This window comes from Bos javanicus, chromosome 13, assembly GCF_032452875.1.
Source record: "Bos javanicus breed banteng chromosome 13, ARS-OSU_banteng_1.0, whole genome shotgun sequence".
In the NCBI taxonomy this organism is placed as follows: domain Eukaryota; kingdom Metazoa; phylum Chordata; class Mammalia; order Artiodactyla; family Bovidae; genus Bos; species Bos javanicus.
In genome coordinates, this window is record NC_083880.1 from 22,954,166 (window position 1) to 22,968,705 (window position 14,540).

General features: G+C 34.5%; 1 protein-coding gene across 8 annotated transcripts in view; it reads left to right on the top strand.

Annotated features, from left to right (window-relative positions):
• MLLT10 (MLLT10 histone lysine methyltransferase DOT1L cofactor) overlaps positions 1-14,540 on the top strand; it is a 207,895-nt gene that overhangs the window by 144,832 nt on the left and 48,523 nt on the right. For 6 of the 8 annotated variants that reach the window (XR_009740239.1, XR_009740240.1, XM_061435970.1 and 3 more), the window contains exons 12-13: positions 5,344-5,388; positions 6,228-6,260. The exons of 1 other annotated variant lie outside the window; for it this stretch is intronic. Coding sequence is in view for 5 of the 7 variants with exons in the window: in XM_061435970.1 (XP_061291954.1) it covers positions 5,344-5,388; positions 6,228-6,260 (78 nt within the window). In the remaining 2 variants the exon portion in view is untranslated. The remainder of the gene's footprint in view (positions 1-5,343; positions 5,389-6,227; positions 6,261-14,540) is intronic. One more of the 8 variants, XM_061435973.1, reaches the window with a different exon arrangement.

Sequence of the window (14,540 nt, forward strand, 5' to 3'; positions counted from 1 at the left end):
AATGACTTTAGATGTGTTGATTATAAATTTTACCCGTTTCAATTTTAGATTTCTGATTGTAGAAATAATGAAATTTTGGCTAAGATAAACTGTGGATTTTGCCTCTTCTGTTAGATGCAGAAGATAGGTGGAAAATGATATGGAAAAATAATAAATAGAATTTAAGTGACGAGTATTCATGTTTATTTTACAAATATAGAATTTTGTGGAGTTTCTATAGTTTTACAGACAATTCAGTAAGTAAATGTAAGAAAGACCATTATAAGGGAGAAAAGAGCATGTGTGAAGGTCAGATATGAAAAGTAGCAACTTATTAACTGCCATCTGTTATATTCTTTTTTATCTTGTTTAATCTTTAGAACAGTTTTATGACATAGGGGCTATGAATGCCTCTATTTTACAGCTGATAAAACTGAGACTTAGGTAAAATAAATTGTCCAAGATGACACGGTCAGGGATTTCTTTCTCTTTTTATTTCTGATAGCTAGCTTCTTTGCCTGTGGTGGACCTGTTAGACAGGTTTTTTTGAGAAATGAGTGGAAACTATGGAAGGATTAAGTACCGTTAAAGATAGTTTAGAGCAAGATTCCTTAGTCTTGGCACTATTGAGATTCTGGTTGGGCTAATTCTCTGCTGTGCATCACTGTCCTGTGCCTTGAAGGATGTTTATCAGGATTCCCAAACCCTGCCACTACCCATAGTGACAATCAAAAAACATTTGGGTTCTGAAAGGGGCAAAATTGCCCTTGGTTGAGAACCACTGTTTTAGAGGAGGAAAATAATAAATTGCATCAAGAAATAAGTTCATTGAAAAGATTTTAATATTTTGCACCCTTCAATATATGTTTTATTTATATAGTATATTTGCTTTGAGACCAGAAGAGCTTAGCAGATAGCCATAGCCCCTGGTCACAAAAAAGAAATTTACACAGATTTCCTTGGAAAAAAATTTTTTAGTTCATGTTTATCTTTAGCAAAGAGGCACAGGAATCAGGTGAGTAACATACTGAGAAAATTAGGTGTAAATTTGCTCTTAGGAAGAGATCCTCACCAGTGTCCTAGCCATAGGGGCACAGTCTGAGAGTTAACTGAATCTCAGAAATTGTATTTGGATGCCAGTTGAAATACACATCCTCAAATTAATGGACTTAAAATACCAGTTTACACTCTTGAAAAGATTTTGGTATCTGTTACTGATTTAGGGAGATTTTAGGTGTGGAAGTCATATTCTTTACATAGTGATTACGTTGAGAGAGCAGTGTTTGTGGCAGAAAAATAGGAATTTGTATCCCTTTTACCTCACCAGTAGGTAAAACAGAAATTCAGGGAGAAACTCCTATAAATATTATTTCACGAAGTTTAGACTTGTCAGGATTTTTTTCCCCCTTAAATCTGTATTTTAAAATCACTTTGAAGATTGTATAGATCTTGTTAAAGCTATTATTGTGGAGTAAGATTGTTTAAAACTATTTGAGGTAATATATTATTTAATCTTACAGATTTTAATAAAAGTTTTATGATTAGATCAGAGCTTTCTCTCATTGATAAGCTTAGTTCTAAAAAGTCTATTCTTACCTACGAAAAGCTAGCTGAATGCCATGAATATTTAGGAATTAAGTCTTCTTACCATAAGTTAAGATTGCTAACTGCTGTTTAAACTTAGCTTGTGCTGCACACTGGCTTGCATAGAGTATTATTACCCATTATATAGAAGAAGAAATAAACAATTCTCAGATCTGTCAGTGGTGGAACTATGCATTTTCCTTGACTCCAGTAACAGTTATAAAATTTAAGGGGTGTTGATGAGGGTCTAAAACCATGGTAGTACACTGTTGGTCATACTTTAAGCAATGGGATCAACAAGAAAATTTGAGCCAATAATTTTAACTTGCAGTAGTACTACCTCCTACTAGTATGAAAGTGTTAATTTTACTTTTGCACTAATTTTAGATTGAGAAGTCACTTAGTAATTGTACAAGCAGAAAACTTTCTCCTGTATAAAATAAGTCATAGGAGGAATATGTACTGTGTAGTGTGTTACCAAGAGTTTTTCATGATGCTCTCTTTAAAAGATTGATGTGCAAGTAACAATGCAGGCAACCTTGTGTACACCTGTTAGCTATAAGGTGAGCTGTACCACGCACTGGAACCCTAGCTCCAGCAGGCTAGGGCCTGTGTTTGCCATGTTTACTACTGTCTCCACTGCTAGCATAGTGCTTTGAACATATTAAGTGGTAAACATTAAAAAGGAAAACGAGTGAACACTGTTAGTAATTAGTGATCTCTGAGAATGTACCATGTGTTTAGTAGTATCCTGTGTAGTTTTGTACTTGTCTTCCAAGAATTTTTACCAGGTTGCAAGTGAAATTATTTTTTTAAAAGCTTTTCATGTAGTATTACAGGCTAGTTTTAGGATATATAATTAGCTGGAAAAGACAATGGACAAGATGAAATTTGTATTGTACTTTGGAGTAGGCAGATAAAGAAGACCAGCATTATTATCAGAAAAGAAAGCTCAGGTATATTTGAAGGGTAAACTTTATAAAAACAAGAAGCTTGTGTTTGTGGGATAGAAGTAATGTTGATTCAACAGGGCAGGATGGGTTTATGGAGAGTAAGTCCGAACTTCTAGTAATGATATCGTATGTATCTTGGAGCACCTAAGAGTTTCTAAAGAACTCTTTAATGACCATCTCATTTGATCCTTAGAACAACCTTGTGAAATAGACAGGACAGCTGCCTTTGTTGTGGTGGTGGTTTTTCCTCGTTTACCACCACTAGGATATAAAGCAGATGTACAATCAAGTCCTTATGATGTGATTCTCTTAAAATTGTTAGTTAGAAATAGCATTTTAAGAGTAGTCAAAGTTCTCTCATGACATGTTCAAATTACAATAGAGCATACTGTTTTATAATGACTTGCACAAAATTTACTCAAGGTTGTAAGTTTTGGCTTATAGAATATATGAAACTTTTGATTGAATTCTTTGCTACATATATTCTTTTGAGGTATTAACAGGCACCTGGTCTTTCGAAATGTTGAAAGTTAGGATGTTGAAAACATTGAAAGTTTTGGATGAATTGACATGCTATATTTGTCCTTTACTCTTTTCCTGTTTGTCTCAATCACATTAGGAGAATTTAGGATTTACTAAAATGAAAGTTAGCATTTTTTTCTTCACAGAAATCAACATGTTATTTTTTCTGAGAAAAAGTTGGTATTCTTTAACTGATAAAGAGTCAATAGGTTAGCATTAATTTCTTTTCTTTGGGCATTCTCTGCCCTTTCAGAGTATATTCTTCCCTATTTGTTTGTTTGTTTCAATCTTAGTCGCTCGTTCTTTAATAGAGTGCTGTCATACCTTTCTTAGTTAAGATACCTGAAATCTTTCAGTGATGTAATTCTTTAGTGGTAATAAATGCTGTAAAAAGAGATTCTGGAAAGGCAGTCATTTTGTTGTGATGCTATATACTTATTCTTAAGCTCTTAAAAGATATCACAAAGATAAGTTATTAATATGAATAGATCACCTCTAGCAGTTTCTTCTGGTTTCTACTGAAATATGAAGTTTATGAAAGTTTGACTTGAGCCCATGTAACTTTGAAAGGGATCCTATTTATGTCATACCTACTTATATTGGTAAAGTAAAACTTAGAAGTCTTTTTCTGATAAAATATTTTAATTAAAAAATAGACTGGTTCTGTAAGCAAATAAGGGAATCATAAAGATATAAAGTATTATTATAATAGACTCATAAGAGTAGAGTTAGTAATGCAGTACTGTAAACCAAGGAGTAGATACAGTTAGTGAACATAATTCACATCTATCTTAATGACTTATGTTAATGATTTTGTATACATTGATTATATTGGATTATAAATGAAGAAAATATTGGATACGGCTAAGACTAGTGAATACCTTGGAATCTGTTTTCTTAGAAAATCCTGATATTTTTGGGTCTTTGATGACATGAAAATTTCTGGCCCTATGTTAGGCTATCTTTCTATAAAAATATTAGATCAAAAGCCAGAGTAGCCATATTCCAGTTTATTTCCCATTGACAAAATCTTTCTGCACAAGGTCCTTTGATTATTTTTAGCACCATTCCAAGCAAATACCATTTCTCTAGAACATAGCATGTCTATCTCTTCAGTTGCCTTTTAAAATCTCACTTGTATTGCATTTGTTAATGAAGCATTAAGGCGGCAAATTCTCCCACAATGGCTCATCTTTTTGGGTTATTTGGAAAGGACTTAAACTAAACTGGCCTAAGTGATTAATCTTTAAACTGTATCTCATATCAGTTTCTTTAACATTACAGTGATTGCTTTGTCTTACTTTTTAATTTCAAATTATTCAGAGTGGGCTCATGATTAGACTTGACTTTTGAGGTAGATGCGTGAATGATGGTTGCCTGGAAGGCTCTCTGGTACACATGGTTCCTACAGGTCATGTTTTTGGTTAACATAATATCCGGAGAATTCCCAGATATCCCTTCTTTAAAAATAACTGGCCAGAGGTGGTGGCCACATGTGAATAACAGTTGTTTCCAGATTAGTAGGCCAGATCTTTTGAGTCACAGCTTTCCCTTAGTCCTGGCTTTATCAATTATTTTTTCATGTGGAATATCATACGGAAATTTACTCCTGATTTCTGAGCAGATTTTCCTTTTAGCAGTGCTTTATTGCCTCATGTCACCCTCTGCTAGTTCTCTTCATAAGGGAGGAGTAAAGGAATAAAAGTAATTGCTTGTTCATTATAATCATCAAAAATGAAAGGTACAAGAGAATAAGCTGAGTGTGGTTTAATGAGTTTTACGTAACTGTAAGTTATATAAAACTTACATAACAGTAAGTCATAATGGATTTCTGCTCAGATATAAACTAAATTTTCATACTTAAATTACAGTTTCTAATTGAATACAGCATTCAGATATTTTTGATACATTGTTCTCATCTAATTATATAAAATTATCTAATTATATAAAATTCATCACATTGCCTAACTATACTTCCTCATAGTAGTGTATCTGTTTATTCTTAAAACATTTGTTATACAGATTCATTTGTAAGCCCTTATGTCTTTTCCTCATTCTTTGCCCACATACGCATGCACACATATTTCTACACTGTCTTGTTAAGATTGTGAGAATTACATTCTGTTTGGTCCTTGTACCCCTGACATCCCAATTACTGGCTTATAATTTCTGTTCACACAGTTCTATTTGCCTTTCTCAGTTAGACTTGGGATGAATGTTTTCCTGTTTTTCTGGCCCCTTTCTTTTCTACCCTTAAGTCACTGGCAACTTCTTTGCTGATTTCCTTTCTCCTCCCTCCCAACAGAAATTTCCATGCAGTATCGGCATGATGGAGCTTGTCCAACAACTAGTAAGTTGTCGAACTGGGTTGGTAACCCAGGCTTTTTGACTTCTACTCTAGTGCTTTTTCTAGTATATTACACCACCTCTGAACCCTTAAGTTTTAATTGTCTAAAATGCAGTTGGTTCTTAATTATGTAGGTTTCTCCTACAGTGATAGATTAACTTGCTGTTTTGTCTGTCCTGTGTTCAGAATCCATATTACAGTGAAACTGAGACCAAATTTTGTTGATTACTGGCCTTTTAATATGGTGCTTCTGTTGCGAAATTGTGACTTTTGTTCCCCAGTGAAGTAATATTTTCAATATTTTGGTTTTCACTAATCTTAATGTTCATATATGTATATTGGCATTAGATAGCGTTTTTTGCTTAGACCACTTCATATGTTGAGACTGTTGTTCTAAAGTCTAGGAAATGAGAATGTTTGATTAGGTTAGATGTTAAAATGAGGTTTTTTTTTTTTTAATGATAAATATTGTTCAGTGTGACCAAAGGTGGATTTACCTATATAGAATTGTATCTTATTGTTAACTGACATTCAGCAAGAAAGACATTAGACTACTAAATGTCTTTTTAAAAGTAGCTTTACATATATTTATTACTAAGGAAATTTATCATCATTATGACTATATCTGGCATACAAATTAGTAGATAATATATTGGCAAATGAAATGCAATATCTAGAAATTCATACTGTGTGAAAACTGAGCCAAGCTTGTAATGATTTAAGTAATGATACATGATAGACTTATTGAGATTTTATTATACTGATTCAGTCTATACCTATGTATTTCTTTTGTGTGTTTGAGAATGATCTTAACCTGAAGTCCTTTTTTCCTTACTTAAAAGCTTTCTCAGAGTTGCTGAATGCAATACACAATGGTAAGTTTTATTAGAATCTTCTCTGGTGGTTCATTTATTACAAAGGTTGCCTTTTGTCGAGAATCCCAATTGAAAGCTTGCATGTTCTATTGATGAAATGAAACCTAGCTCTGAATCAATTGTTCAGCACCATAGTGAAACTTTTTGTAGATTGCCTATAGGAAGATAATAGGTCAACTTCGTTCATCAGTTTGGCTTTTACTGTCTCTTTGTAAGGCAAAATGGTGATAGTGTTGTTCTTCCTTTATTAAAGTCTTTTTTCTAGTTTTGCAAATGTTTCTCCCACTCCCCCCACCCCCACCCCCGGTTCTTTTGAACTCTTACCAGTGCAATTGATTATTGGTTTCTTCTTTAGGAATTAACTGCTGTTTTGCAACTGTGAATGTGAATTTTATTTTAGGATTAAAAACGTAATACTTTTGTTATTATACTTCTCTTGTTTCATTGAGTGATTAAACAAAGGATAAGTGGGCTTCCCTGGTACCTCAGCTGGTAAAGAATCCACCTGCAGTACAGGAGACCCCGGTTCAATTCCTGGGTTGGGACTATCCCTGGAAAAGGGATAAGCTACCCTGTCCACTATTCTTGGGCTTCCCTCATGGCTCAACTGGTAAAGAATCTGCCTGCAATATGGGAGACCTGGATTGGGAATGATCCGCTGCCGATCCCCTGGAGACCTGGGTTGGGAAGATACCCTGGAGAGGGAACAGCCCACTCCAGTATCCTGGCCTGGAGAATTCCATGGACTTTATAGTCCATGGGGTCACAAAGAGTCGGACACAACTAAGCAACTTAAAAAAAAAAGTCTTTTAGATTATACCCAATTTGGGACCAGTATTTTTATAGGAGACTTGAATCTTTTATAGGATTAGGTTCTGAAATCAGAATATTAAGGCAAATGCTATCATTAGTTTTTTTTTACTTTTAAGATAAAATTTTGCAAAAATGGTTGAGTTTCTTCAGTTCCAAGAACCTTAATTTTTTGATGTTCAAAAAAATAAACCTTGAATCTACTGTCACCTTTTGGTGATTTTCATTTTTAGTCATTAACTGACAAACTTATTTGTTCAGTACTGTTTGTATGATTCCAGGCAGTTTTCCCAGCACATTTTCATTAACTTCATGAAGATAAAGTTTTGCTAATGTAGTTGAATTTGCCATTGATTTGCATTGTATTTGGATTAAATTGTAAGATGTTTACAAATGTATAGCCAGCAAGAGACTTACATGGTGAATAAAGAAAGACACTGTTGATTTGAGGGTGGAAGTGGTTGGGATGGGGAACCCATAATGAGCATTATATTGATGGGTGCATTTAAAAGATAACTCCTGCTTTCCTGTGTAACTTGGAGTTGTGAGCTCTTAGAATAAATACTCCAGATAAAAAGGAACTCTTGAACATTTGTATCCAGAGGAAAGGGGATTAGCAGCATTCTTTAGAGTAAAGTAAATATGTTAACGTTCTTTGATAGGAAAGTATAAAAACATCATTTTCAGTTTGCATACATAAATTTAGACTTGTTTTTTAAATTCTGGAATATTAGTAATTAATATAATTAATAATTAATATTATTAATTTATTCTAGAAGTATTGTGAAAATTTGAAGAGTATCAGTTCAGTTCACTCGCTCAGTCGTGTCTGACTCTTTGCAACCCCATGGACTGCAGCACGCCAGAGTTCCTGTCCATACCAACTCCCGGAGTTTACTCAAACTCATGTCCATCAAGCCAGTGATGCCACCCAACCATCTCATCCTCTGTCGTCCCCTTCTCCTCCTGCCTTCATCTTTCCCAGTATCAGGGTCTTTTCTAATGAGTCAGTTCTTCACGTCAGGTGGCCATAGTATTGGAGTTTCAGCTTTAGCATCAGTCCTTGCAATGAATATTCAGGACTGATTTCCTTTAGGATGAACTGGTTGAATCTCCCTTGCAGTCCAGGGGCTTCCCTGGTGGCTCAGAGGTTAAAGTGTCTGCCTGCAATGCGGGAAACCTGGGTTCGATCCCTGGGTCTGGAAGATCCCCTGGAGAAGGAAATGGCAACCCACTCTAGTATTCTTGCCTGGAGAATCCCATGGACAGAGGAGCCTGGTAGGCTACAGTCCATGGGGTTGCAAAGAGTCGGACACGACTGAGCGACTTCACTCACTCACTCACTCACTCACTCCTTGCGGTCCAAGGGACTTTCAAGAGTCTTCTCCAACACCACAGTTCAAAAGCATCAATTCTTTGGTGCTCAGCTTTCTTTATAGTGCAACTCTCACGTTCATACATGACTACTGGAAAAACCATAGCTTGGACTACACGGGGTTTAAAAAAGTAAATAGTGTCAGGTGCCACAGAAATCCTTTGCCATTAGTAACTGACAAAATACTGGTTATATTAATTTAATGGGGCAATTGTCATGTTTCTCTGCATGGTGCATGAAGTTAATGTCATGGAGTAATACAGTAAACACAGATTTTCTTTAAAATCTTGGGTTATTTTATAACTGGAAGTTTGTACCTTTTGACCCCCATTACCCATTCCACCCCATCTACTGATGCACATTTAGGTTGTTTCCATGTCTTGGGTTTTGTAAGTAATGCTGCAGTGGACATGGGGGGGTACACATACTTTTCTGGATTAAGTGTTTTTGTCTTCTTTGAATAAATGCCCAGAAATGGATCCATGTTAGGCCTTTGTTTTGTTTTTTTAAAAAGAACCTCCAAACAGTTTTCCATAGTAGCTTCACCAGTTTATATTCTTACAACACAGGTTCCCATTTCTCCACATTTTCACTAATACTTAATTCTTATATTTTTGATAATGGCCATTCTAACAGATGTGACGTGATATCTCATTGTGGTTTTGATTTGCATTTCCCTGTTGATTAGCAGTGTTGAGCATCTTTTCATGTGTCTCTTGGCCATCTGTTTGTCCTTGAAAAAACGTTTTCAGATCCTCTGCCCATTTTTTAGTCGGATATTTTTTGTCTTTTGAGTGGTAGGAGTTGTTTACGTATTTTGGATATTATCCCTTTATCAGATATAGGTGACCCTCGAACAACTGAAACAACTGGGGTTAGGAGTGCTGATCCTGGTTATCAAATCCAAAAATCATAGTCAAGACCAGTATCAAGAAGCTTATCACCTGTGTTTTCTTCTAGGACTTTTATGGTTTCAAGTCTTACATTCAAGTCTTTAATCCATTTTTAGTTGGGTTTTGTGTAGACTATAAAATCCAGGTTCATCTTTTTGCATATGAATGTCCAGTTGTCCCAGCGCCATTCATTGCAAAGACTGTCCTTTCCCCATTTTATGTTCTTGGTTCTTTTGTTACAGCTTGACCATATATGCTTGGGTTTATTTCTGGGCTCCCTGTTCTGTTGCACTGATCTGTATATCTGTTTTTATGCCAATACCGTACTGCTTTGATTACTATAGTTTTGTAATATAGTTGAAATCAGGGTACATGATGCTTCCAGGTTTGTTCTTTCTCATTGCTTTTGCTGTTTGGGGCCTTTTGTGGTTCCATACAAATTTAATTTTTTTTTTTTCTTCTATTTCTGTGAAAAATACCATTGGAATCTTGATATGGATTACATGGAGTCTGTAGCTTGCTTTGGGTAGTATGGACATTTTAACATTAATTCTTCCAGTTCATAAATATGGAATATCTTTCCATTATTTGTGCCTTCGATTTCTTTCATTAATGCCTTTTATTTTTCAGTGTAGAGATCTTTCACCTCCTTGATTTAATTTGTTCCTGGGTATTTTATTCTTTATGATGCAGTTGTTAGTGGGGTTGTTTTATTGTTTAGTTTGTTATCAGTGTATAGAAATGTGACTGATTTTGTATGTTAATTTTATATCCTGCAGCATTATTGAACTTGTTTATTCATTTTAACATTTTTGTGGTGAAGTATCTAGAGCTTTCTATACAGTAAGTCCCCTACATCTAAACAAGTTCCATTCTGAGAGTACATTTATAAGTTTAAGTGTGTTTATAAGTCCCAAGAAAGTGAGCCTAGGTACCCAACTACCACAGTTTGCTACATAGTACTGTGCTGTAATAGGTTTATAATTCACACAAATAACAAGCAAACACAAAAATAAAAAATTTTTAATCTTAGAGTACTTTACCTTGGAAAGTACAGTAGTTCATGCCAGACATGTGAACTAACTTACATGCATGCAAATATGAATGCATATTTGCATTTTTGAAAGTTTACAACTTGAAAGTTCATAGTAGGGGACTTAATGTAGTGTATAGCAGCATACCATCTGCAAATAGCGATAGTTTTATATTTTTCCCTTCCAAATTGATGTCGTTTTTTTCCTTATGGAATCACTCTGGACTTATATTTTCAGTTGTAAAGATAAGTGTAGAATTGGCACCTAGTGAATTGATATTTAGCCAATGGAGGATTGAAGGAGAGTTGTTTGGATTTAGTTGGAAATATCCATATGTTTGTGTTTTTTTTTCAAGTCTCTTTTTTTAAAGTGTAGTAAAATACACATAATACAAAATTTTCCATTTTAACCTTTTTCAATTGTACAGTTAGTGTTAAATACATTCACAGTATTGTACAAGCAATCTCCAGAATTTTTCAGTGTTACAAAAACTGAAACTATAGTGATAAAACCGTAGCTCCCCATTCCCTGCCTCCTCAGACCCTGACAACCACCATTTTACTGTGTATGAATTTGACTACTCTAGATACCTTATGTGAATAGAATCATATAATATTTATCTTTTTTGTGACTGACTTATTTCACTCAGGCTCATATCCTCAAGATTTATCCATGTTATAGCATGTATTGGAATTTCCTTCCTTTTTGAGGCTGAATAATATTAATACTGCATCATATGAACATACCACTTCTTATCCATTTATCTGTTAAGGTATATTTGGGTTGCATCCACCTTTTGGCTATTGTGAATAAGCTGCTTTGAATGTGGCTGTTCAAAAGTCTTGGTATCTCATTTTACCCAGAAGTGTACTTGCTGGAGCTTATGATAGTTATATGTTTTTAATTTTAAAAAATTTAAGTATTTGCGATACTTCTTTAAATTTACAACATTTTGTTAGTTTTAGGTATACAACAGTGATTCAGAATGTTTATAGGTTATACCCCATTAAAGTTATTAATACATTATTGGCTATACTTCCTGTGCTGTATAATAGATCTTTGTGGCTTATTTATTTTTTACATAGTTATATTTTTAATTTTTGAGAAGCTATTATACCGTTTTCCATAGTTGCTGCACACTTTACATTCCCACCAAAAGCGTTCAGGGTTCCAATTTCTTAATATCCTTGCCAACACTTGTTTTCTTGCTTTTTTTTAATAGTAACCCTCCTAATGGATATGAGGTGTCAAATGTTAGCTTTAAAATTTTTTCTTCTTCATTATATTGAACATCAAGCAATAAAAAGCTTGAGACTTGTCACCAGAGGAGGAAAGAAAAAGAATTTACATTCCATTTTATTCTTCTTATATTTGTTTTCTGTGGTTGTTCTAAAAAATTGTCAGAAACTGAAAAAAATGCACATTTATTATAGTTCTGTAGAAGTCTGACATGAACCTTACTGGGTCTGTTAAGGTGTGGGCAGGCTTTGTTCCTTTTTCAAATCTGTATAGGAAGATCTGTTTCCTTATGTTTTCCAGCTTTGGAGGAGTGCCTGCTCTCCTTACCCTGAGATCTCTGTCTTCAGAGCCATCAATTTTGGGGGGAGTCTCTCATGTTTCAGTCTGTCTGGTTCTCAGATACACTTTGTGAGGACTCTGGTTATGTGGGGTCGACCCAGACAGTTCTGCTTCTCTGGGTCCTTAAGTTACATACATTTGTGTAGTCTCGTGCCATTTAAGGTAACACATTCATAGGTTGTGGACATTAAGGCATGGGTACTTTTGTGGGGGGAGGGTAGTATTCTGCATACCATATTTGCTTACAATTATTCTAGTGTACTTTAAGAAGGTGTTGCTTAAGTCATTTCTGAGGTTAGACTTTGCTAGTACATGTATTTGTTGAATAATTTTGGCTTTGTACCTTTTTGGTTAACTTTTCTCTCTCAAATTACTGGTAACCTGTTCTGATTGCCAATTCCATGAGAGAGTCGGGTTTTTATCTTACTTGATTTCATTGCAGAGATATTGTTGGTCACTCTGTTTTGAAGCTGTTTGTATTCCATTATATCATTCTCCTTTATCTTTTTAATAAATTTATAAAATATTTCACATTTATAGAAAAGTACAGACATTATGAATTTATTACAGATACAACACCTGTTAATATTTTGCCTTATTTTCATAGATCCTTTTTCAACTTGAGCACTCAGGAGTTTACTGCCAATTTAAGAGATAGCATGTTACCAGCACTGTTGAATACTCTTCACCATTGCATTCCCCATGGTTAACAACTACCTTGCATTTTGTTTATAATTCCTTTGCTTAGTTGTTTTGCATGTATGTGTAAAATTATACTCCCTTATTTCTTTTTCCTACTTTGATCCTTTTTTGGAGTAAATGACTTTTGGTCTACTTCTTCAGTATCTTATTTTTTCCTCCAGCATCTTTAGTGAGATAAAATTTATTTAATATGAAAGTTACAATTTTAACCATTTATAGTATATAGTATATGTTTTTGGTATACAGTTGGCCCTTGAATATCTCAAGAGTTAGGGGCCCTAACACTCCTCACATGTAAAATTTTTGCATATAATTTATAGTTGGCCCTGCATATACAGATTTCTTTCCTATAGTTATTTTCACATCCATGAATTCAGCCAAGGATCGTGTAGTACTGCAGTATTTGCTACTGAAAAAAATTCACATGTAGGTGGACCCATGCAGTTCAAATTCATATTGTTTGAGGGTCAACCATATTCACAATGTGATCAGTACCAGAATAAATCTCTTAATCCCAGTATATTGTCTTCCCCCTCTGTATCCTGGCAATCAATAATCTATTTTCTGTCTCTGTAAGTGTCTCCGACTCTTTGCAACCCCATGGACTGTAGCCTGCTCACTCCTCTGTCTATGGGATTCTCCAGGCAAGAATACTGGCATGGATTGCCATTGCCTTCCCCAGGGTATCTTCCCAACCCAGGGATCAAGCCCCCTTGGCAGGCGGATTCTTCACCACTGAGCCACCAGAGAAATCTGTCCCTCAGTTTGGGTTCTGTCTCTATAGATTTGCCTATTTTTGGCATTACACATAGAGGGAATTTGTGTTTGGTTCCTTTTACTTGATTTAATGTTTTTTATGTTTAAACAAAAGGTTTATCTACATTATAGCACATATCAACACTTCATTCTTTTTTGTTTGTTTTCTAATGGTTGGATGATACACATTATATGGATATATACCATATTTGGTTTATCCAGTCATCAGTTGATGGACATTTGGTTGTTTCCACTTCTTGAATAGTATGACTGATACTGCTCTCAACTTTCACACAAGTATTTGTGTGAACATATTGGTTTAATTTGATTTGTCTTGTGTGTGTTTGTAGGGTAGAATTGCTGGTTCATTATGGTGACTTTTTGAGGAACTACCAAACTCTTTCCCACAGCAGCTGTACCATTTTACATTTCCATTAGCAGTACACGAGGGTTCCAATTTTACCACCTCCTCACCAAGACTACTTCTTCCTTTTTTTTTTTTTTCCATAGCCATCCAAGTGGATGTAAAATGGTACCTTATTTTGGTTTTGATTTACATTTCCCTTACGACTCATGAATTAGCATCTTTTTATGTTTTTATTGGGCATTTGTTTTGTGTGTGTGTTTTTTTTTTTTGTTTTTTTTTTTAGAAAAATTATATCTTCTTGGGTCAGTTTTTGTATTTTGGATGTTTCTAAGAATTTGCCCATTTCATCTGGATTTTTAAATTTGTTGGCATATAGTTATTCATAATATTATCTTTATAATCCTTTAAAAAATTTTTTTCATAAGATGTGTAGTAAAGTCCCCTTTTATTCCTAATTATAGTAATATGAGTCTTTTCCTTTGTCAGTTTAGCCGGAGATTTAGCAGTTTTGTGTATTTTTAAACCAACTTGTGGTTTCATTAATTTCCTTTATAGTTTTCCTGTTCTTTATTATATTTCTGCCTTTTTTTCCCCTTCTGCTTACTTTGAATTTCGTTTGCTCTTTTTCTAATTTCTTAAGATAGAAAGTTAGATTATTGATCTCAGATCTTTTTTTAAAGATGCAGATTTGACCATGTCACTGTGTTACTTAAATCCTGGTGTTGATGGGATAAATTCATAGTCCTTAACAAGGCATAAGAAGTT